Source organism: Pteropus vampyrus, unplaced genomic scaffold, assembly GCF_000151845.1.
Source record: "Pteropus vampyrus isolate Shadow unplaced genomic scaffold, Pvam_2.0 Scaffold24, whole genome shotgun sequence".
Taxonomy (NCBI): domain Eukaryota; kingdom Metazoa; phylum Chordata; class Mammalia; order Chiroptera; family Pteropodidae; genus Pteropus; species Pteropus vampyrus.
The window spans coordinates 5,037,595-5,062,677 of record NW_011888805.1 but is presented as its reverse complement, the minus strand read 5'-3'; the positions used below and the strand labels follow the sequence as shown (position 1 = coordinate 5,062,677).

At 32.5% G+C, this 25,083-nt stretch overlaps 1 protein-coding gene across 2 annotated transcripts in view; it reads left to right on the top strand.

Annotated features, from left to right (window-relative positions):
* PEX3 (peroxisomal biogenesis factor 3) overlaps positions 1 to 21,215 on the top strand; it is a 29,204-nt gene extending 7,989 nt beyond the window's left edge. For both annotated transcript variants that reach the window (XM_011356130.2, XM_023528368.1), the window contains exons 3-12: positions 5,043 to 5,124; positions 9,751 to 9,794; positions 11,014 to 11,138; positions 11,422 to 11,488; positions 11,594 to 11,648; positions 12,212 to 12,380; positions 13,951 to 14,021; positions 16,085 to 16,207; positions 17,906 to 18,002; positions 20,389 to 21,215. In XM_011356130.2, the coding sequence (XP_011354432.1) occupies positions 5,043 to 5,124; positions 9,751 to 9,794; positions 11,014 to 11,138; positions 11,422 to 11,488; positions 11,594 to 11,648; positions 12,212 to 12,380; positions 13,951 to 14,021; positions 16,085 to 16,207; positions 17,906 to 18,002; positions 20,389 to 20,472 (917 nt within the window). In that variant the 3' untranslated portion in view covers positions 20,473 to 21,215. The remainder of the gene's footprint in view (positions 1 to 5,042; positions 5,125 to 9,750; positions 9,795 to 11,013; positions 11,139 to 11,421; positions 11,489 to 11,593; positions 11,649 to 12,211; positions 12,381 to 13,950; positions 14,022 to 16,084; positions 16,208 to 17,905; positions 18,003 to 20,388) is intronic.
* The last annotated feature ends 3,868 nt before the right edge of the window (positions 21,216 to 25,083 follow it).

The window sequence follows — 25,083 nt, the reverse complement described above, 5'->3', positions numbered from 1 at the left end:
GACAAAGAGAAATATTTATACATGTATAAAGTTACTTGATGATTTGTATTAATTTGCATACCTCTGGAACCAAGTTAAAAGGCAAAAGAAGAATGATAAATCTAGCAAGTATTTATTACATAATTTAACTGAAATACATCAATGTGGATTTTAAAAACCAGTATTAATATACAATATAAATGCTGTTCATTCATTTTGTTTATTAATTCAGCAAACATATGGGGTACCCTGTACTGGAAGCAGAATGTGAACAACAACAAAATCCCAGACCTTCAGAGTTCACGTGCTAGTAAGAGAAAAAGATGATAGCCAACAAATAAATAATTTTAGGTAGTGATGGGTGCTGTAAGGAGAATAAAGCTCTGGAGGGGTGGGGATGCTCTTTAAGGTAGAGTAATCAGGAGAGTCAGGCCTCTTTAAGGAGGTGACATTGGAGAAAAACCAAGTGATACAATGGAGGGAGCCATGCAAAATGCCTGAGGTGGTTAAAAGCTCGGCACATTGAAAAAACAGCAAAAATGCTGTGTAGCTTGAGCTTAATGAGCAATGGAAGAGTGATAGGAAGTAAGGCTACAGGGGTAGGCCTGATCCCATTGGGCCTTACCTGTCATAGTAAAGAGTTACGTTTTAAATTGACGGTAGGCAACTACAGACCTATGGATTCAGTACAATAGTATACACTCAGTTGGTGATAATTAGTGATAATAATTTAACCTCCAGAGCTAGAAACCCACTAGGAGAATGCCATAACAAAATCATTTGAAAAGAATAAGGTGTTATGTTGTAGCTGGCATAACTCTAAAGAGTTAGTTTTTAAATCCATGTCAAACCTGTTTTGGTTTGGTTTTTTGTTGTTGTTGTTTTTAATCATTTAAAGCTTTTTCCTTTCTCTAACATTTATTTCAAGAACAACTTAGAATTTTTAAAGGTAGGTTCTCCTTGTTCAATTTTAAAAGTAGAATTTTTATTCAGAGGACTTTATTTTTAGTTCAGTCTCTTTGACAGCTAAAGAGGCTGAGATTAAGGGAGTTGCAAGACATCCAGAGTTACAGCTGGAGTATGATTTTTTAACATTTGAAATAATATGTCATTCTGTAAAGCAAATAGTAATCATAAACGTGGTATATAATGACAACTCAGATAACACACAGTGAGTAAGAGTCCAGGCTCAAGGGTGAGGCAGATCAGGTTCAGTTCCCAGTTTTGCCTTGGATTATTTATGTCTTTGGGCAGATGTAGATCTCAGTTCTCTCCTCTATAAAAAGATGATCATAAAACCCACTTCATAAATGTTTTATGAGAATGTGATGAGATAATGCATATGAAGTGCTTGGCATATAATAGTAAATAACTTTTTTAAAATAACATAATTATTTAAATTGATATTTAGCATTCCATATAGTGATGTTACCAAGGACATTTTAATGAATTTTTAGAGAATAAGAGGAATCTATTTTGGGATATTACTCAAATTTTCAGAAGAGAAAGGTAGGTCCTAGAGTCTCAAAATGCATCTTAATTTGGCATGTGTCAGTTTGGGTCCTCTGGGAAGCAGAGGCTAAGACAGGATTAGATATGCAAGAGCTTATGTGGGGGAAGTACTCTGAAGAATACAGGAGAGGCAGGAATCCTGTATTTTGGGGAAATAGGCTTCAGAAACTTAATCTTATTGGCTCTAATAATACTGAAATTTGAGAAATATTAGTAATAGACTTTTTAGCAAGGACAGAGAGATCCCCAAAGGTGGAGCTGGAGTTGATAGAAGATAACCGACATTGGCAGAAAGGAAGGATTCAGGAAGAATTTGATGTCTGAACTGAGAGGAAATCATAATATATCATCTTCTTCAGTCATGAAAAGGGGTCTTTTCTCACACATGCTTCAGAGTCTGAAGAAATAATATATACATTACTAGAGACATCACCCTTGATTTAGAGCAAGTCTCCTTAAGGTCGAAGTCACTAGAGGAGGCATGTGCTTGCAGAGGACATGAGGGGGCACGAGGAAAGTAGTAAGGAAAAGAGGGATAATCTGATAGAAAGTAAGATGTGTTTCCTTTGTGTCTGTAAAGCAAATATCTAAGGAGTAGACATGTATTGAGCTTAAGTGACATCAGTGCAAAAGCCACACAGAAAGAATTTTGCAATAAGTACAGCAAGCATAAAAAGAAAATACTGTGCTCTAGGTGAGGCAAAAACCAGGTAGAATGACTTTATTCAGAGTAGCCATAGTGACTAAAATTAAGGATCTCCTCTTGGTTTTGAAAACAGAAATACAGCAAAGAAGTGTATGTTCCTATAATGTTATAACAATGGTATTGCCTATCTAAGAGACAAGATAAGGACATTTGAGGACTTTAATTTTTCAGTGTGTTATTAACAGTTAACCTGCTCATTAAGGTTTTTAGACAGCATTAGTCCCTAATTGGAACAGAGCAACCACAAAGCAAATTATTAAAATGACTGATGGAACTTTCTTTCTTGACTTTAAAAGATAAAGTTTGGCAGCTCCAGATATTTATAGGTCTAGTATGAGGAAAGAATGGAGAGGTTTTGATCTTGAAGAACTAGAAAGTGTGTCTGCTTTGATGTATTCCAGTAAAGATGGAATTCTTTGAGTAGTGAAATAGAGTTTAATATAGATATTGTGAAAAGAGAATATTTTAAAAATAGATGTTTCTCTGGTGGGAGTTGTTCATAATGAAGGAAGCTGTGATGGGTGGAGGTAGGGGTATACAGGAAGTCTCTGTTTTTTCTCAATTTTGCTGTGAAATTAAAACTGCTCTAAAAAATTCTTAAAAAAAAACAAAAGAATAAAAGGGAGGGAGCAAAAGTAGGCAAGGAAAGCCTTTAGACCACAGTGCAGGTCTGACTTGTGAATGGAAAGGAAGACGGAAGGAAGATTAGGTAAGATGAGGCTCTGTCCTCAGCACAGTTCTAAGAAAGTTTTGGCAGGCCATTAGAGTGTCCTCAAGCCAGAGTTCCCTGGTGGAAGAGTCCCACAGGGGTGGATCTACTTCACTATCCCCACTGAGCACTCTCGTTGGCTGTGAGCATTGCAGACATGGTGATGGGTCCAAAGGTGTAGCAACTGGGGCTGTCAGCTAACTCTGTTCTTGCAAGCAGAAGATGTTGGGGCACATTTCCATGGCCATCACAACCCTCAAATGAATAAATGGCTGATGCTAGGCAATTAAAGATAAAATATGGTGATTACTAGGAGCTGAAATATAGATTCACTGAAAAACTTTCCAAATGAGCTTTCTGGATGCCTTGAAAATGGAGTTATAAATTATATGATTACATTTCTATCCTTTTGAATATGACAAGGGCCCCAACCCCCGGGCCATGGACCAGTACCGTTCCGTGGCCTGTTAGGCACCGGGCCACACAGTAGGAGGTGAGTGGCAGGCAAGCCAGCAAAGCTTCATCTGTATTTGCAGCTGCTCCCCATATGGTGATCTGTATTAGCATCACCACCTCAGCTCCACCTCAGATCATCAGGCATTAGATTCTTATAAGAACACCAGTCCCACTGCTATAAGGTAGATTCATTGTTATAGGACCACTGCTATAAGGTAGATTCATTGTTATCCTCAGTATACAGATGAAGATACTGAGGCACAAAGAGATTAAGTAACTTGCTCAGGGCCACACAGATTCATGGCAGGTGAAAGGTTACCTCATGATTTGTGGTTGGACTGGGGATATTTATCATGGAGACCTGATGGCTAGAAGAAGACACGAATACTGTATTCAGCTAGATACAGACATATTTGTTCAGTGTTAATACAGGTTACTAGAAAAGAAGAATAGACTTGTCTTTGGTTGAACAGGCTGAAATGTAAAGTAAAAAGCTCTTATCTCTCAGAAAAATTATTGAAGAGATTCCTCTCAAATCATGTTACATTACACCACATAATTTTTAAACTAGTTCCCTACTAACTCCATTTTCTGAATGTAGAACTTTAGCCTTGCTTTTTCTTGGTAAGGTAACATACTGTATTAGGGTTAGATATAGATAGCAAGTACACTGAGAGATTAGCTACCTTATATTCATTTGGCTCTGAGCTGCTACTTTAGTTAATGGTGTAAATAACTTAGGTGATTTAATCATACAGTTTAAGGAAATAAGCTGAAGCTACATAGTACAGTACTGATATAACTGTCTAGAGTAGATTAAAAACTGAATTTTCTATTAAAAAATATGGATTTTGTAATTAATATTTCTCACCTAGTCAAGAAGTAAAAATCGTAAACTTAAGTTTTCCCTTTTAAAATGTGGTGTTTATGACCTCTTGATATTTTTTCATTTTATCATTACTTATTTAACATTAGAAACATTTTGAATTTATGTATGTGTCCTCCAAAATTTCTTATACCATACACAGAGCCATAAATAAAACAGCTTCTACAAATTACGTGCAATCTTTTTTCAGTACAGTGCTATATCTTATTTTATGTTATTCTTGGAAGTTAAAGGCAACAGCCATGGGCAGAACCAAAACTACAGCTCAGCAACTCTTCATTCCTAGCCTGATGCTCTTTATTCTGGGTTATAATAAATGCTTATTGCTTTGTAGTTTTTAATAAGCAAACCTTTTTCTAAAATTAGAAATAAAATGTGAAGCAGAAAGTGTAGCTAAAGATAAAAATGTTTTTGATCATTTTAGTATATCAGAAATAAACATTTATTATAAAAAAAATTTGAAGAGTACAGAAGAGAACAAGGAAAAAAAAAGAATTATTCATAATCTAAAGCCCAAAGACCACCACTGTTAACCTCTGGAAATAATTTTTCCCATTCTTTCTTCTACGTGTACTTGTTTTCATTGCTGTGGTCATAGTATTATAACATAAGCAGATAAATGATTTATTAGTCTGTAATCCATTATTAAAAATATTTTGAAAACTCTAGCTCTGAACTTCCTTCCCAACCCTTATTAGTTGCTAGTCCTGTCATATAGCCTAAAACAATTTTCATTTCTCAGTGAGGGCAGTCATATTACTTGTGACCTTCTTTATTTTCTGTTCATATCACAGTGCTGTCCATGCTTCCAACACTGAGAGAGGCCTTAATGCAGCAACTCAATTCTGAGAGCCTCACAGCTCTGCTAAAAAACAGGTAAATGCAAGTAACAGCATTTTTTCATTTATATACTGCACTTAAAGTTGATATAATCAACTGAAATACTTTCCAAATATCTTTGTTTTCTAATTTTTCTAATTAAAGCTTATAATATAGAGACTTATTTAGAAAAAATACTAACTATATCATTGAATTCACATTTTGTACATTTATTTATGTTTTACCTTGCACAGAATATTTTGGTCAACAATATTTATATGCATTCTGGTTTTCATATAAATAGATCTTATATCATTTTGATGTTATTCAGGAGTTTAATTATTGAGTGCATATGGAACGTGTTCCTGAACCAGATGTTGTGAAGCTAAGTTATGTTAAACATTGTGCTTCATAAAGAGTTTACAGTGTAATACGTAAAGCTTGTGAACGTTAATTTTAGATAAATAAAGCTTGTGAACTTAAATTTTATATTACTTACGAAATGGAGTACAATTATAATGTGAGCATACAATAATGGTAATTTACCTTACCGTGACAGTTTACTATGCACAAAGGACTTTCACACATAGGACCTTGTTGTACGTGAAGAGAACTATATGTCGGAGTATCATAATTCAGTGTGATGCTGTGTTAGTTTGAGAAGACTTCCAGGAGGAAATGGCTTATTTTAATGAACAAGTTGGAGGAAATGGTTTCAATAAGTAAATATTAATCGTTGTGACCTTATGAAAGTATTTGCCTTCCTTATAATCATCCTTCAATAACCAGAGAGAAAGAAGTGCTATTTCTGGAGTGTCTCTCTGTGCCAGGCCCAGTGCTACATACCTTACATACATGTTTCCATTTAATTTTCACAATATCCTTGTAAGGCAGATGTTATCATCTCCATTTTGCAGATAGGAATTTACTGTTCAGACAGCTTAAATAGCAAGCTGGAAAATTTCTTTGAAAATTTTCAGTATTCAAAGAATACCTCTCAATATAACAATGGATTTTTGTACTTGGGATTTTTTTATCTCATTATATAATGCTATTGATAAAGAGTTTTCTTCTCAAATTTCATCATTCTTAGAAGTGGACACACTTTCACCACTACTTATAGGTGTAAAGTTCAGTTTATAAATTAGTTCATATAATTATATGAAGAAGAAACATAAGCAGATTACTCTCAAATAAATGCTTAATTATCACCTAGATGAACATAAATAGGGGATAAAGAAACATGTACATAAGTAGGGGATAAAGAAAAGATATATATTTTAATTGCCTTAAGTTTTAGTCTTATTAGGGAGACAAGAGAAATAAGTAAATAGCACTTTTATAAAAGCAACATAAAAACAGACAAAATGTGCATAGTGGCATTCTTCCTTCCTGGTGACTCTGTTTCCTGCAAGGCCCTATGTTCCCTATTTTAGGGGAATTCAAGATAATTAAGATCTCTTTCCTTTTAAGACATTGTCATCCAAGGGAGGAAGTAGATGAAATTATCATAATTCAAGACATTATATTTAATCTCTGTTAAAAAGCAAAAGCAAAATGGGGAGAGAAAATGTGGGAGTTTAGAGAAGACGGGGATTAATTTTTTATGGCTAATCCCAGACAGCTTTAAAGAAAAGGTGTTATTCCTCTTTCCTTACTCAATACATAGGAAAATTTCTTAAGTCCCTGAGAATTTAAGATGGGCAACAGTTCTCATTCACTCTTTCCCTTTAAATATCTCATGTTCTTTTTTTCTCACCTTTGTTTTGATTTGAAATTACTGTTTGCAATTTGGGGTCGGGGATGTCTATTAAATAAGGCCTTCAGTCTTATGACTGCTTTTGTATTAGTTTTCAGTCAACTAAGATCTCATGTAAACTAATTATGATAATAACTAATCAGAAATAAATAAAAGATTCGGTAGTCATATTTTGTCAGTTTTATAATAGCAAATAAACATCGATCACCGTTTTCAGTACTTGGCATTGTCATTGAAGATTGATAATGGAGTGAAGTTTCAGTGACAAAGAATCCTCAACATCCTGCATCACTAGAGAAGTAGAACATGTCAAAAGGATTTGTTCAATTCTTAAATAGATATTTATGTGTCATTAAAGAGTCTCATTGTTTTTAACTTCGAGTTGATTCATTAGACATTATTTGAAAGGAATCTTTAAATAGAAAGTATTTTTCTCTGTTCTACATAGATTTGGAATTGGAATCTTTTAAAAAGATAAGGTGAATTTTTTTCATATTTTTAAAATTCATACATATGGAATGATTACTACAATCCAAGTAATTAGCATATCCATCACCTCATTTAGTTACCTTTTGTGTGTGTGTGTGTGTGTGTGTGTGTGTGTGTGTGTAGTGAAAACACTTAAGATTTACTTAAAGCAAATTTTAAATATACAATGCATTATTATTAACTGTACTCACCATTCTGCACATTAGGTCTCCAGAACTTATTCATCTTATAACTCTAAATTTAGATCTGCTTTTAAGGTCTAATAATGGTGAATATCAACATGAAAAAATGTCCTGTGTGGTTATAACTCTGTCCTCTCCTACTAGAGTCACCCCAAATAAATACAATTTCAAGACAAATACTTAATTTGCCCTTTTACAGACTGTTGCTACTAAGTACTTTCTATATTGAAATTTGGGGAACTGCTATTTTCTTGTTTCCTTTAGATGTCTATTAAATGAACTTTGAAATTTTCTCAGGTAACATTCAAAAGAAAATGTGATTTACCTGCATTAAAATACACAGCCCTTGAATTTTGGTGAATTTTCAATTTCATCAGAATAAATATGGCACTCCACCATGAGACTTAAACATCAGCTTGAGGTTGCAATGGTACCTTGTAGGATTTACTCCTTTATCTTCTGAACCTGTGCCATCTAGGAAAGGCCTAACCAAAGCTCTAGAGTCTGTTCAGTAGCAAAGAAAGATAAGCCAGTAATATCCCACAATTGCAATAACTCAGCTTCTTATAAAATGTAAATTTATTTCTGAATATAATGATAAAGAATATGGGTTTGTATTTTGTATACCTTTGTGGGTTTTTAAATTTCATTTTTCTAGTAATTTACTTTCATTGTACTTTACAAAAGTATTGGTCTGTGATAGATTGGAAATAAGAAAAAAAACTGTTTCTTTCACATAGATGGTTTGAAAAGCACTGAACTCTATTCACGTAGCATATTTACACAATGGAGTATGTCGTGATTATGAAAAAAAAAAGATAGCTGTTATCTTTATATTTCTATGGAATGATCTCCAGGATATATTGTTATATATATTTTAAAAGATAAAAATGTGTAAAGTATGCTACCATTTATCGAAGGGGGAAGATGTGAATATCAATACATATTTACTTATATAAAGCAAAACAATGGCAAATTAAAGTATATTTTTGATAATAACATGTGAATAAGGGAGAGAATAAAGGGGGATAAGAACAGACTTATTTGAATATACTGTGTTGTATAAATTTAACTTTGGGACCATATAAATCTTTTACATACTTATAAGACTATATTTAATATCTAAAAAATGATGGTAAAATAAGTCAAATTAACCTAAAAGTGTATCTAGTTGGTGGTATAACCACAAGGAGAAACCATGCCGAGTGACTTTACAACAGAAATTTGACTGTATATTCTTAGCAGGATTATGCTCTTAAAGCTCACAGAATTGAAAAGCAAAAACAGTCTTTTCAGTATTGTTACTGCTATTCTGAGACTGTTGTGCATAGTGAGGGATGAAGCAAATTAGTAATTATGTTGATTTCACTCAGTTCTACTGTTGGCAAAAAGAAATACAGAAATATGGTAATGACATGAAGTTAAAAGCCTTGTTGTGGTCCTAATTTCAAATTAGAAGAATCAGTATTAATTCATGATGTATTTTATCTCTTTGAATATATGTTTACACACACACACACACACACACACTTACTAGCTTAGTCTACTGAAAAGGCTTAGAAATAATGACCTCCCCAGTGGCAAAGAATATCCTTAATCGAAAGCTGCCATTTGCCGTTACAGGGATCTAGGACTCTTGGGAAAATGGCTGATGTCAGGTCTGCAGCAAGAAATGAACAAGATAACCCATAGCAGCTTTTCATGTCAGTAAGCAAGGAAGCTACCAAAGGCTAAATGGGGTCATGTCAGAATGATTCAGGAACCAACCTGAATAGAATCCTCGTTGGTCAAAGATGAGCAAATTGAATATGAATAAGAGTTGTAACTACAGAGGGTTGAAACATATCAAATATATTTTTAAATTTATATGTTTGTAATGATACTTTAAAATAAAAAATACTTCATTATTTACCTTTGAAGGATTACAAGATTAGTACTTCATTATATTTAAAATGGTAAATGAAGGAAAGAAATAAACATTTTCCTGCTTTTCCTATATGATTTTATAATACATATATTCATATGCTTCAAAAAGAGGGAAAAGACTGGAAAGATATATACCAACATCCCAACTAAAATGATGTCATCACCGGTTACTAAAATTACAATTCTTTCACACTATATTTTGTGTGCTTTGTTTTCTGTAGTTACTCTGTAATAAACTATAATCGAATACAGAGTTATAAAGTTCAGGGTTTTCTGTTAGATTATCTGATTAGTATTCTCATATTTTCTGATTTTTTTTTTCTTTAGGCCTTCAAACAAGCTAGAAATATGGGAGGATCTGAAGATTATAAGTAAGCCTACATATTCTGTGTGATAGCACATTCTTAAAATATTTCTAAAGAGATGACTATTCTCTACCTCATAGCTTTGTCAGATTAAATCATTCTTATAAAGCAAGTAGATCAATGTCTGGTCATAGAAAGCACTCAGTAAATGTTAGTGGTGGCAGTATTATTATTATTATTATTAGGGTAATATATAAACCTGCCCTAGACTACATATGCCTACACTAGGTACTGATAGCTGCAATATTATACTTTAAAGGAAGTTTTTACTCCAACCCAGATAGTAACTTTACTTTGCTATTGTATACAAACTCTCATTAATGATAAAAATTTTAAATAAAGAGCTGCTGTGGGGCATATATATATGTCATATATACCCATGTCTTAGAACTTCATATTATCAGCTATTCCTACATTTTCCCATTCACTCAACTAATCTTTATCAACTGAATCATGCTTTGCCTATTTGAAAATAAATTAAACCTTTGTAGTATCCTGTATTTCCTTTCAGCTATTGCACAGTCTCAGAGCTCTTGTATAATACCGAAGAGACCTACATTCCCTTCTCCTCACTCCCACTCAGTCTTTGCCACACGGTAGGCTGGCTTCCACTCCCATGTCTGCACCCTGGCATGTCTTGCAAGCCTCAGTAGTAAATTCTGTGTTGCTAAATCCAGTGGATGTTTTCCTCCTGCTAGACCTTACAGGAACAGTCAACACCTTTATTCTCTCTTCTGTTCTGAACAGTCTGTCCTAGGCTGCTGTGAAGCCTCATCCCCAGATGTTCCCCTATCTTTCTGTATCTTCCTCCAGCCCTTGAATGGGCTCATTCTCCTTTGCCTGCCATTGAAGACTAGAGTTCTTCCATACTTAGCCCTCTTCCTTACTCTGAGCTAGCTCCCTGGACAAATCAGAATTCTGAAGCTGTAATTGTTAGTGCTTCCCAGTCCTTTTTTGTTTTCCTTTTAAAGCTAATAAATATATAACCCTTCGCTCAATATATTGGTTATTGTTTCAATTAAGAGATCATACCTAATTTACATTAAAAAGTTGTAAGGAGACAGATTTTGAAATATGGAATTAATAATATTTTTGTACTTAAAACAGTTACAAATGTATTTTTAAAGTCATCTTATGAAAAAATAACCATAGGAAAAGTTTGTGATGTTACACATTTGTTTGTGTTTTAATAATAGTACCAAGTGGTTTTCTTTTCTCTATGAAGGTTTCACGAGAAGTACTGTAGCTGTATATAGTACTTGTATGCTGGTCGTTCTTTTACGAGTCCAGTTGAACATTATTGGTGGATATATTTACCTGGATAATGCAGCAGTTGGCAAAAATGGCACCGTAAGTTTAATAGACTTAAATAAATATTGCCCTTTGTTTCAAGAGGTTCACAATTTAACCCTAATATTATTTTTCTGATAATTTCTATAAAATAAATATCTTTATATTTCATGTGATTGTAAACTTTATTATTTTTCATATTTTGAAACTAGGCTTTTTGTTACATTAAAGAATATTATTTTGCCCATTATTCCAGGTCCTGAAAAATCTCAGCTCAAGTGATACTGAAAATATTATTTACTAATAATATTGGGTAATATAACCTTACTTCTATTTTGTACAGACAGTTCTCGCTCCCCCCGATGTCCAGCAGCAATATTTATCAAGTATTCAGCACCTCCTTGGAGATGGTAAGATTCTTGTTTATGATCTGTAAAGTAATTGTTATTTGTTCACTTGTGTTATGGAGGAATTTAAAAAGTAAACAAATCTTTATGTTTGTTTTCTTTTAACAGGTCTGACAGAATTGATCACTGTCATTAAGCAAGCTGTGCAGAAGATTTTCGGAAGGTGAGGCATTTAGCTTTGGCTTTTCTAACTTCCTTATTCTGATGAATGAAAGAAAAATTAGAATTGTTCTAGCGAAGCTAGTGAAACTTGACAAATGCTGGTTCATAAAATTGTAACCTAATACAGACACAGCTCTGGATACCAAATTCTGCAATCTATCTCCGCCATCAGTATCAGCCTTTTGATACTAAGGGAAAAGTTTGAATGTTTCAGTGCTTAATGATTAATTTCCAAACAAACCAAAATATTTGAGTCATGAGATAAAAGACCTGCTTTAAAATCTTCCTCTGAAGCTTTTATCTCCCTTTTATACTTCTAATATCTATAATTACAAAGGGGATTTTCTTGCAAAATCTGCAGCAAGATTTTTCTGTAACAATGTTCTGTAACAATGTTCCTTAACTGATGGCTGATTTCTTAATCTACTCTCATGATTTCACATCAGCAGTTTCAGGTTTACTGGGTGAAATGGGATCTCAGATAGTAACCTGTTAGGAAAAGAGTCTTCATAAACTGTGTCATATAGTTTCAGTTAATCCCAATTTCCTTTTCTCTGTTTCTAGTGTTTCTCTTAAACATTCTTTGTCCCTTTTGGACTTGGAGCAAAAACTAAAAGAAATCAGAAATCTCGTTGAGCAGCATCAATCTTCTTCTTGGATTAATAAAGATGGATCCAAATCTTTATTATGCCATTATATGATGCCAGATGAAGAAACTCCATTAGCAGTTCAGGTACTTGATTCATAACCATTTAACCAAACCAGTTATTCTATGTTTAAAAAAATTTTTTTGTTGTCTCTTAAAAATTTAGATTTCTGAATCTCTTGCAAGGTAAGTGATGGAAAGACATAGTTCAATAATTTAAATAAAATCCCATTAATTTAGAAAACAAACTTCAGATATGACTGATTTCTAGTTAGAAATGTAATTTTAGATATTCAGCAAATTTTTATTGAGTATTAGTTATGTGACAGATACTATGATGTATGATCAGGATATAAAATGAACAAGACATATTCATTATAGGTGGGAAACTCAGGAGACAAATTTAGTTCATGTGGCTAGGTCGTATTTCTATGAGATCAAGTTGCAGAAGATAGAGCTGACAGTTGGGGCAAGATCATGAAGAGCTTCATATGCCAAGACAGTCTGAACTTCAATTTACAGACAGAGAAAGGTAAATTTTAATCAGACCAGTATCACAATCACATTTGCTTTCTAAAATAAATTGATGGCAGTGTCAAAATGGACTGAAGAAAGTTGTACTCATTTAGTTGAGAAACAAAGAAGGCCTAACCTAACAATTATCCACCACACTGTTGCTACACACTGGTGTGTCCCAGGCAGTTGTGATTTAAGTTATTCATTGCTTAAGAATAATAAAAGTGCCAAAGGTTGCAGGTTATATACCTCATTTTAAAATAATTATTGGTTTTTTTCATATATGAACGGATTTTACCCATTCTTTGCTGTAGAGGAAAGAATCCCTCACTTGACAACTAGAGAAGCTTATTAGACCAGAAAGACCTCTATGCCATACCTCAGCATGAGAACAGAGACTGCTATGTCATATCTTGCCCACAAGTTTTTCCCTCCCCTAAACATCCCAGAGATAAACCTGCTTGGAAGCTGAAAGACCCTACATTCATGAATAGGCAATAAGTCACAACCCATTTAAGGCATCTCTGTAGGATATAGGCTAAAAAGAACAAGCAGAAAAGATGGGAAAGAATTAATGAAAGAAATAGGAGAAAACTTACAAGTTAGAATTTTAAGGAGATGCAATAAGAGTATTAAAAAAGCATCTGGAATGATAAAATAATCTCCAAATTTTAAAATTCAACAGTAGAACTGAAAAAGAAGACGATTCAAAAGAATGTATAAAGAGAGACCAGATCTTATCTGAGTTGAATTTAAACATGAAACTCAAAATCGAAGGAACACACAGAGCCCCAGACTAGAGTAAATTGATAAAAAAAAAGGCACATACATGTCCTGATAAAATGTCTTACCAATGAAAAAAGAAAAAAACTAAGCCTCTGCAACCACAGGGACTATTTTTTTTCTTTGTGTCCAAGAAATGTGTCCAAGATAAACAAAGATCTCACAAAGTATAATTTTACTTTGACTCATATTTTAAATACTTCTTACCTGTATACATGAACTTTTACAGTTTTTTAGTTTAACATTTTTTTTTATTGTTGTTAGATTTCTTGAACTCTTGCATTTATTAATATGTCTGGTTTCATCATAACCCTGTGCTAATATCTGAAATCTTAGGTATGGCATTTTATTTTCACAGGCCTATGGGCTTTCTCCTAAAGATGTCACCACTATTAAACTACTCAATGAAACTAGAGACATGTTGGAGAGGTAGGTATACTGCATGTAACAGAAAACGTTTCTATTTTGAACGTACTATGACCATTTTTTAGTCTTCCTTGAACAACATAGTCAACATAATATTTTGTTAAAATTAAATTTCATATCTATTGTTCTGCCTTTAGGTAGGATTTCCTACTTAAATTAGTGGTTCTCTTATTAAGGTGTGGAGGGAAGCAAAGATTTTTTAAGATACCCATGCCTTGCCCACTACTTCGTTAGCCTAGAGATTGTGATATACTAGTTGAGGGACTGGAAGATAGCATTTATATTTTGAAAAAAAGCATTCAAGGACGACTCTGGTATACTTAGTGTATAGTAGTAAATAGTAAATGTTTAAGAACCAGCTCTGTTAATAAAAAAAAAAAAAAAAAAAAATTGTAGCCACAGTAGTTCTGACTACCAATTTGAAGTCACTCAATGCTGACATGGAGAGTTGCAAAGAGATGATCTTGAGAGTCAGAGCTATCCAGCGCCAACTCATCTTCATGTACACACACACACACACACACACACACACACACACATGCATATTCAGTTTTGAAGAACTACTGCCCCTCACCCTTTCAGGATAGACTAGAATGTTCCTAAAACTTTCATAAAAATTTCACACCTTCTCTGAATTATTACTATTTTAATTCATGCATTAGAAGACCAGAAGACCTAAGTTCAAGGCTGACTCTCCTATTTATTATCTGTTCAACTTTGGTTGAGCCATTTAAACTCTTTTAGGTAGTTTTATCATTATAAAATCTGAGTAGTAATACCATTCCTTCCCACTTTATCTTAAGTGATTAAAACATCAAATCTTCTTTTAAATTAAAGATACTTTAAGACTATTTCTCTATTTTTATTTTCTGAGGAAATTACATCTTCTGCTTATAATATTTTTTCATGATCTTGAAGAAAATCAGCAAATTTTTAGGTTAACTCAGCTATTGAATCTACTATCTGAATCCATCAAGTTCTAGTCCCTTGATTCTCTACAATAGTGATCTCCCTTTTTTTCTTATTCAAGTTTCCACCAAATCACTCTACAAAGCTGTAGAAAAGGTCATCAAGGATCTTTTGCCAAATCCAATCAACCTATAATGTTCATCTCTCTGATAATTGGCAGTGTCGATCAAGCCTTTCTTGAAATTTTTTTCTCATATGGTTTCCATGGCAGTATAACCTTCATTTTTCTCTCAATTCTCAGATCATGTCTTCTTAGGTTCCTCTGTGTTTGTCTTTCCTTTAAATATTAGTGTTTCCAAGGTATTTATTTGTTCTTATTTCATCCTCAACTGCCCCAAGCAATTCGTTTCATACTCCCATTGCTTTACTATCTATGCTAACAATTCCCAGATTTATAGTCCTAGCCCTCCACTCCCATGAGTTGGTCTGGATTAAGATTTCTGCATTTCAAAGATAGAACTAATCTGTTCAATTAGGCATTTTCTGTCATAGTACACATATCATATTCTTTATAGCAAAGAGATTTTGTGAAGTACTAATATAGTATAACAAAAAGAGCTTGAACTTTAAGATCAAAAAGGCCTGGGTTCAAATTCAAGCTCCCCCATTTACATACCTACATACCATCTGACAAATTTCTTCATCCTCCAGTATCCAGTTCTTCATCTATACAGGATAATAAAATTTTCTAAATCACTGAGATTTCATGATGGAGTATGTAAAGTAAACCAATAACTTGTGACTATAAGATGATTTCTCTTCAAGAGTTTCCGCAAAAGAAGTAATATTATTGATATTTTTTAAGAATGCATTATAGTAATACTATTGATATTTTTTAAAGAATGCTTTGTACAAAATGGTAACTAATGTTAAGAAAATCTAGAGAAATGGATGAATATTTTCTTTGTGTTGCACTAAATGATAAGCCCACTTCGTATACTAATTCTTAAAGATTGACCCCTTGATATATTTTTATAGTGTTTTAGGATGTAAAAACTAGATTGTGACTAGAAGTAGTGATGACTGTCAAAGATAGCTACAGTTATCCTTTTTCATTGAGAATCTGAAAAGTAATTTATCTTTCTTCTTTTGTGTAGTCCAGATTTTAGTACAGTTTTGAATACCTGTTTAAACCGCGGTTTTAGTAGACTGCTAGACAATATGGCTGAGTTTTTTCGACCTACTGAACAGGACCTACAACATGGTAACTCCATGAATAGGTAAGATGACATAAAAATGTTATCGGTCTAATGATTACTCTAACAAAATAGTATTTTGATTGCGTTTATTTTTTGTTCTAGGTAACAAAAAAAATCTTAGAGGATAAATTTTAATGCTAATTTTTCAACAAATTAAACTTGGTTAAACTAGTGACTCCTTCATTGGTAGAACTCCTTCTAGATTCAGTATTAAAACTTTCATTTATTCTCAAAACTTTGCCACTGTATAGAAGTGCTTAAGTTGTGAAACTACCTTTCTACAGGCCAGATTCCAATTATTGGATTTTTAAAACTCTTTAGAATACACAACTAAAAATGTTTGAAGGTTTAATGCATTCTCTCATTTTATTCCAGTACTGTAAGCCATTATTGGCCTACATAATTTAATACTTTGGTCATTATAATAACCACGCATTCTTGTTGTAGATTCTCATTTGATGAATTATCTGATAGTTTTACAACTACATAAATTTATTCATTTTCAGCCTTGATTGTAAGAATATAATGTTTGATTTCTTCAGGAATACATAAATCCTCCCTCCTTCCTTTTTGTTTTTAGGCATTGCATCAAACCTCAGCACAGCATACTGGTTAGACACCATTGCTTCAGCATTTTCATGATATTTAAAAAGAAATTTCTAGTCTAGCCTCGGATTTAAATGTATGAAGTATAATCTTTAATGTACTAAACCTAAGTCTATAATCCACACATAAAAATTTGTTTTTTAGCTGTCATAATCACACATTATGTTGCACATAATCATTTAACGATCATACAGAATCACGTATTACGTTCATTTTTTCATCTCACAAATGTTTATTGAACACTTACAAGTTAGAAGATTATAGCTATAGCAGACGAGATGATGCTTAGCTTGGACTAGGTTTGGCAATGGGGAAAAATAAACAGTTAAGAAATACTTAGGATTAAAAAAAAGAAAGAAATACTTAGGATTGTGGAGAAATTGGATATAGAATACAGAAGGAAGTGCCAAAGATAATGCTTAGGTTTCCTGCTTACACGGCCGGATAAATAATGGTACCGTTTACTGCAGTAGAAGAAAAAAACATTAAACATTGCTAGTAATTAAGAGAAATACAGACCAAAACCATGAGATACCTTTTCAGCTATCAGACATAGAAAGAAAAAAGATAATGCTTGATATTTTAAAAAGAAGGCATGATAAAGTAAGCGTTCTCACACAGTGTTGGGGAAGCAAAAGGCATTTGGCAATATACATTTTAAACCTTAAAAATGTTCATACCTTTGGTCCAATAATACCATGTTGATATACATTTATATTAAGGAAAATTAGGCAAAAACTTAGATCTCTAATTCTAGGGACCTAATAAATTTCAAAGAGGATGTATTACTACATAATCATTTAAAAACAGACAAAAACTTCAGAAGAACTTTAAAAAGATTGGAAAAAATGCTTATATGAATAAAAATTCAAAACAATTTTGCTTGGAAAGTTATAGTTGTGTGCTAAAAAAACATAAGCATTACTAGAAGAAATTAACCATGATGTCAGTAATAGCCATAATAGTTATTTCTAGATGGTAGCATTATGTGTGATTTTTATTTTCTTATTAATACATTTCTGTATTTTTCAATAGCTATTAATTTTATAATTAAAATGTTAAATACCTATGTGAAAACTTCAGAAAATAATTATTACTGTGATGATTTTTTAGTCTTTCCAGTGTCAGCCTGCCTTTAGCTAAGATAATTCCAATAATAAATGGACAGATCCATTCAGTTTGCAGTGAAACACCTAGTCATTTTGTTCAGGTAAGAAGAAAGCTTTGGGGTATTATAAACAGATTGTATTTTTGGTTGCGTTCCTGTTTGTCTAACGTAAAGTTACATTTCTGTCCTGTGATATTTGTTCAAAGAAATCAAAACCTTTAAACCACATGTGGAGTGTGATACAGTGCCTCATGAGAGTCCTAATGTATCATGGCAAATGTATTAGCTTGGGAATACTTTTCCCCATGTTATAGTCCAACACCTGTTAGACTGCATTTAACCCCAATACATTCTAGTGGTCAGTTGAATTTAGTGTTAATGTTTTGCATTAAGCTGTGCTAGTGAGAATATTGAGGCTTGAGACAGATCAGTGATACTGTTCCTCAAATTTTGAGGAAAACCAAAAAAACTTGTGGAAAAGTAAAGCATTTTAATAATAAATAACTATAACTATTAATAGTACATCAATAATCTCACTAAAATCTGCATAGATAGTAAGTTATTTAAAATTTTCACTGCCTATTACTCTATCTTCTTTCTTATGAAAGCATTTAAAATGCATTAAGACTGATGTATTAAAAGGATAACTTTGAATCCACATAAGTTTTTTTTCTGTGTCATTTGCAAACTTGGAAACTTATATATAAAAAATTACTTGCAATACATCTCAGTTCCAAACTACTACAATAATTTGCAGTGAGAAGAGACCCTAGGCCTAAGTGTAAACACAGCATCTTCTCAGTGCCATTTGTCTCAGACAAATTAGAATATTTTCTCTGTGGACTGTCTACTCAGAAACATGAAGAGCACTGAGACTTGGGTTGTATTTCTTCCTTTCTCTGTATAGTATCAATGACTTGTCCTTCACATGCTTATTTTCTCTCACTGTTCTCTTCAGTCTTCTCTGTCACCTTTCTCACCCATGAGAGTTAGACATTCATATTGCAGAAGAAAGAATGAATAAAGCTGATTTCATCTCACTTAATTTTAAACTTAATTTAAGCTCAAATTTTTTTATATTAAAAACTTAGTTTTAAATTTTTAATTAAATTTTAATTCAATTTTCACATGTATATCAGTGTGAGAAAAAAGTTGTAACTACTAACATTGAAACCTTATCTTTACTATTTTTGTCTTTCATAAAGTCTCTGGCTTCATCAGTAGACTGTTCATCTTATCTTGACAGACAAGTGGTCAATACAACCGATGATATAGCATCACCAGCGTCACCAGTTCTTAAGAAATTTATGTTTTCCATTAATTAAATTGTATAATTGATAATGAAAACAAAAGGTTTCAATCTAGTAAAAATATTGTTGATATTAATGTGTACAAAGTTCTTTAGTGAGACCGAATATAGATTAAATTTATATACTACGCTATTAATTGACAAGACTTTCACCAATTTTTAACTGTGATTTCTATGAGTTAAAACACCAAGTAGTGTTCGGAGTCAATAACCATGAATTTGTTGAGATCAAGACTTGTCTAAAGCTCACTTGAGTTTTCTGATGCTTAAGAGAGAACACAAAGGGTATGTTCGCTTACTGTTTCTCTGCCACTCACAGGGGCACTTATTTCTGTGGCATGGATCTTTTCACAATCTGATATAGTCTATGGACCCCTTCTAAGCATATTATCTGTAAATGCGTATTGTAAAACACATAGGTTCTAAAGAAAACCAATTACATACAGTTTTCAAAATACTTTTTAAAATCAAATTTATAATGTAGCAATATTGCTTCTTTGTTTATGCATTAAATAAAATCTAATGGCAGTTCATGTAACTTCCGCAATTATATGATATGAAAATGTCTGATTTCTGTTGAAGGCAAATTCACAAGTTCTGCTAATACTGTCATTTTGTTGCTTACATTCATGATTGAAGGAGATGCTAGATTTTAGTTAAAGGTTAATAAAAAAAAGATGTAATTTTTCCTTATCTTTTCATTCATAAGTGCCTTAAGAACCCTTGTTCTCAAGTGCCTATGAGTGGCTTATGTGTGTGTATATGTGACATACTACTATATTATTTAAATCTTCTAGAAGGTAATATACTTCAACCACATCGTGTCAGCTTCCAGCAAAAGTACCTTTAGACTTGTATCTTTAGTATCGTAATCATTTACTCAGTAGATACTTATCTAGCAGTTGGTACACACAAAAATCCATTTGAAGACCATTTGGGGTCTTCCTCTCAAAGTCACGCTTGAATAATTACCATATCCACCATCCCTCACATAAGAACTAAACAATAAATATGTCCTAGAATTTATTATTAGAAAAAAATAGCCCTTTCATTAAATGGTTTTCTTTTTGGCCTTAATGCCACAGAACTTAGAGCTGAATTTGTTGCTTGGTTGCAGAAATGAATTCAAATTAACCATACTTTTTACAAACTGTAATGTTTTATTTTCATCTTTGCTAGGATCTATTGATGATGGAGCAAGTGAAAGACTTTGCAGCTAATGTCTACGAAGCTTTTAGTACTCCTCAACAACTGGAGAAATGATATTTTTGCTTTCAAAAAAAACTACACTGCAATTTATTTACTTTTAGAAATATACTGAATAAGTCAACAATATATATAGGGTAATGACTTGTTACCAACATGCCTAATAAAAATATATTCTTAAGCTTTTCATTTTGTAATAAAACAAATTTATTTGTCATCATAGTATATTTTTAAAGTCATCAACAGACTAGTTTTTGTGGGTGTATCTGAATGTACACAGCACAAATATGAGAAATATATTACATGATGGATATTAGTTCCAAACTGACTGAAAACCAATGTAGATACTTTTTTTATATATAATACAAAATTCAGCATACTTTGACATTAATACTGAGGTCAACTCTGGGAAGTAGGGTGAAGTTTGGAAAATATGCTATTTATCCAATCATAAAGTTCACTGGACTGCAGTATACATGAGTAAATCAGACTTTTTTCCAGTTACTCTTCAAAGGAAAAATTATTTGTCTTAAATCTACCTGACGAAGGACTTTTCTTTTTATGGAAATCAGTGAATTTAACAACCATGGTCAGCTTTTTTTCCTTTACTATTGTTAACAATCCTTAGAAAATTACATAGTGATTTAGAGGCTAAAATTGTGTTGATGCTATTTATTCACAGCCATTATTAACTACATAGTTTCATTCATTTGTATGTAAATAATTTTAATAACTTACTTTGTATTGATTTTGAATACAGTGGATATCTTATTACAATAAAATATTTTAGTAAAATATGATTTTGTTGAGTTAATACTTTATAGCCATTAATGTATTTGTTCCACAGCATTTTTGCTGTTATTTTGGGAAAATGCCAGTATTCAAGTTTCACACTGATAATAGAATTGATACTTTCTTTTAATTTGTTTATTTAGAAAAAATAGCATTTTCTTTTGAAAAGAAATAATTCATTGTCTCTAGTAAATCTATTGTGCTGTATTTATAAGGATAATTAGGGCAGAAAAAAATGAATCATATATCATCAGTACATTAGATATATTTTCAGTAATATAAGAATATTTTCAGTAACTTCATTTTATGTTCCTCCAACATAACATATAGCTCAATAGTAGTAGAAAATGAATTGCAAAGTCTCTTCTAAGGCCAAGAAGCTAGGCCCAAACTAGGTGTGGCCTTGGAAGAGAGAAAGCTGATCAGCTGAAAATTACCATGTGGAACCATCTACATCTGTAGCGTTACAGCAATTAAAGAGATGACAAGGTAAAAACCAATGTATTCGAAGCTAATTGGCCTTAGACGTTAAAAATTTGTCCTCTAATAGTATAGTAGGAGCCCTCTTGTCTGGAACCCTTAGTTGTGTGGTTAATTCAAAAAGTCATTTAAAGCAGGATATCATAAAAAATCAATAAATAACACATGTATTCTTAGATACTTTAACTTGAAATAAAAATTATTTGCCAGTTATGTAATGTAGGAACCAAACCTTTTCTACCTTTTCAGTATAGGTCTGCTTATAGGTGTTCTCTAATTGTTTTTCTTTTACAGATCACATGCATTCCATTACAGAGATATGAAATGCGTACAGAATTCCTGTAGATTTTTACTATATTTCCACCAATAAATTAATCAACTTTTTTAAAAAAAGATAACACACTTTTATTTAGTCTGTCCAAACTGTTCAACTTGATTTTCACAGAAACTACAACTCTTCGCACTATGTCATCAGTTTATGTAATCATGATAAAAAGTTCGACTGGCATAATCAGTTTGGTACCTATTAGTTTCCTAGAGCTTCCATAACAAATCACCACTAACTGGGTATCTTAAATCAACAGAAATTTATTCCCTCACAGTTCTGGCTCTTAGAAGTCCGAAATCAAGGAGCAAGCAGGACCATGCTCCCTCTGAAGGCTCTAGGGAAGAATCCTTCCAATCCATCCTTGCCTTTCCAGCTTCTGGTGGCCCCAGGTCTTCCTGGACTTGTAACAGTGTAACTCCAATCTTTGTCTGCTTTCATGTGGTATCTTTTCTGTGTCTGTGTCTCTTATAAAGATATTCTCATTTAGGACCCACCCATATCCAGTATGATCTTATCTCAATATTTACCTTAATTACATCTGCAATGACAATTTCCAAGTAAGATTATTTTTTGAGCTTCTTGATGGATGTGAATTTGGGGGAAATATTCAATAATATTATTCACTAATAGTAATATTCAACCTACTATAACAAAACTAACCCTTGGTAAACATTTTGCAGCAAGTAGAAACCACAGTGAAGGATATGCCAGACCAAAGCCTACTAACTGAAAGCCTGCAACTTGCTCTAGTCATAAGTTTGCTTGTCCAAGGAAATAGCATCAGTTAACCTAGTGAGTTGATTAAATGGAGATTACTTAAAACGGATACTTTTTCTCCTTGAAACTTGTACAAATGTGTTTATTATTGTGTATATATATTAAAATTTGATATGACCATTTATTTTATTTATTTGGAAGTTAGAGAAGATCTAACGGTCTTATATTTACAAAATTGAACAGAAGGCAAAACATTTGTCTTGTTTTCTGTCATCTTAATTCATATTTATTTGAATAGCCTGAACTTTTGGAGTAATTGTGTTGTTTTGATAGGGCACTCATAAGAAAATGAGACAAAAACATCATAATGATGTCCATATTTAAAATGATATCAGTGTCGACTATTCAGTCTAACAATCTAGTTTATCTTCAATAGCTCTCTAGTCATTAAAGGAAAAACCAAAGTTACTACAATTCAAATAAGGCAATTTTGTACCCGTTAGTAACTCTAGGAAAAGGATTAATTGGAGGATAGAAACGTTTGGCTTTAAATAGATAATGAGAGATCTTATTTTTAATTATCCTTGCTATAATTCTTGCCCTCTGTACCACAGATTGTTCTAAGAATTTGCTGGTATAAGTTTAAATCCCTTTATGAGACCCAGTTGTACATTTCATATATAAGCAAAATATACCTTAAATTGGTGTCGTGTTTTCATATATAATGTCTGGTTATTAGCACAACATTTTTTCAGTGCCTCTTGAGTGCTGAGCTCTAGTTTGTCATTTAAAAAAAGAAATTTAATCCCATGTCCCCATCCCTTCCCTTTTGGCAACCATCAGCTTGTTCTCTATATCTATGGGTCTGTTTCTGTTTTGTTCTGTTTATTTTGTTTTTTTAAATTCCACACACAAGTCAGATCATACAGTATTTGTCTTTCTCTGACTTATTTCACTCAGCATAATACCCTCTAGGTTCATCCATGTTGTTGCAAATGGCAAGATTTCATTCACTTTTATGGCTGAATAATGTGTACGTGAGTGTGTGTGTACCACATCTTCTCTATCCATTCATCTATTGCTGGATATCTAGGATGCTTCCATATCTTGGCTATTACTAGTAATGCTGCAATGAACATAGATATAGATTATATATATACACACACACACACACACACACACATACATAAATATATCTTTTCAAATCAGTGTTTTTGTTTTCTTTGGATAATTCCCATAAATAGAATTGCTGGATCATAAAGCAGCTCTATTTTTAATTGTTTGAGGAATCTCCATACTGTTTTTTATAGTGGCTGCACTAATTTACAATCCCAACAGTGTACAAAGATTCCCTTTTCTTCACATCTTTGTCAGCATTTGTTACTTGTTGACTTATTGATAATAGCTGTTCGGACAAATGTGAGATGATATCTCATTGTGGTTTTAATTTGCATTTCCCTAATGATTAATGATGTTGAGCATCTTTTCATGTGTCCGTTGGCCATCTGTATGTCCTCTTGGGAGAAATGTCTATTCAGGTCCTCTGCCCATTTTTTAATTGTATTGTTTGTCTTTTGATGTTAAGTTGTATGAGTTCTTTATATATTTTTATATATTAATCCCTTATTAGATTATTTGCAATTATCTTTTCCCATTCAGTATCTTTCATTTTGTTGATGGTTTGTATTTTGTCATTTAGCTTTATCATAGCTTCTCATTAACTGTACTCTACATTTAACTAGAATTTGTTTAAATAGTTCCATTTTTCTACTTTATTCTCAATGTGTAAGGGTAAAGGTTGACAGAGTAGGAATTTAAGTGCCCACCGATAGGTTTTAGACTCAAAATTACTTTCTTTAAGCAAACAAATGACCTTTCTTTTAAGATTCTTATAACACTGTTTATGAGAGTTTGTTTGGGTTTTTTTCCTTTTTTTGTTTTTTCTTAGTCTAGTGTTTGAGATGCTGTTAATTTGTCCACATTGTATCTCTAATAAAATATTAATAGAGATTTATAAATATTAAAGTATTCATGTAAATACTTTGGCATGGTTTCAAAATTTGAACTTCAACAATGAGTAATTTAAAACACTTTTTTAAATTTTAGCATGATTTTAAGAAATATGAATTATATTCTATTTCACTTTCTATTCGAATCTTTTTTTTAAACAGTGCGATATCTGCATTTAATTAATGTGACAAAACGGAACTTGCAGCACTTCAAATAAATATCTGGTAATATAGAACACCTTTTGTTGAAGTTAATCAACAGTTAATCACTGTTTCTTTAAATTTACATAAAAATCAGTATCATTTTTCCTTAATTATTTTGCTTTATTCTTAGGGAAAATC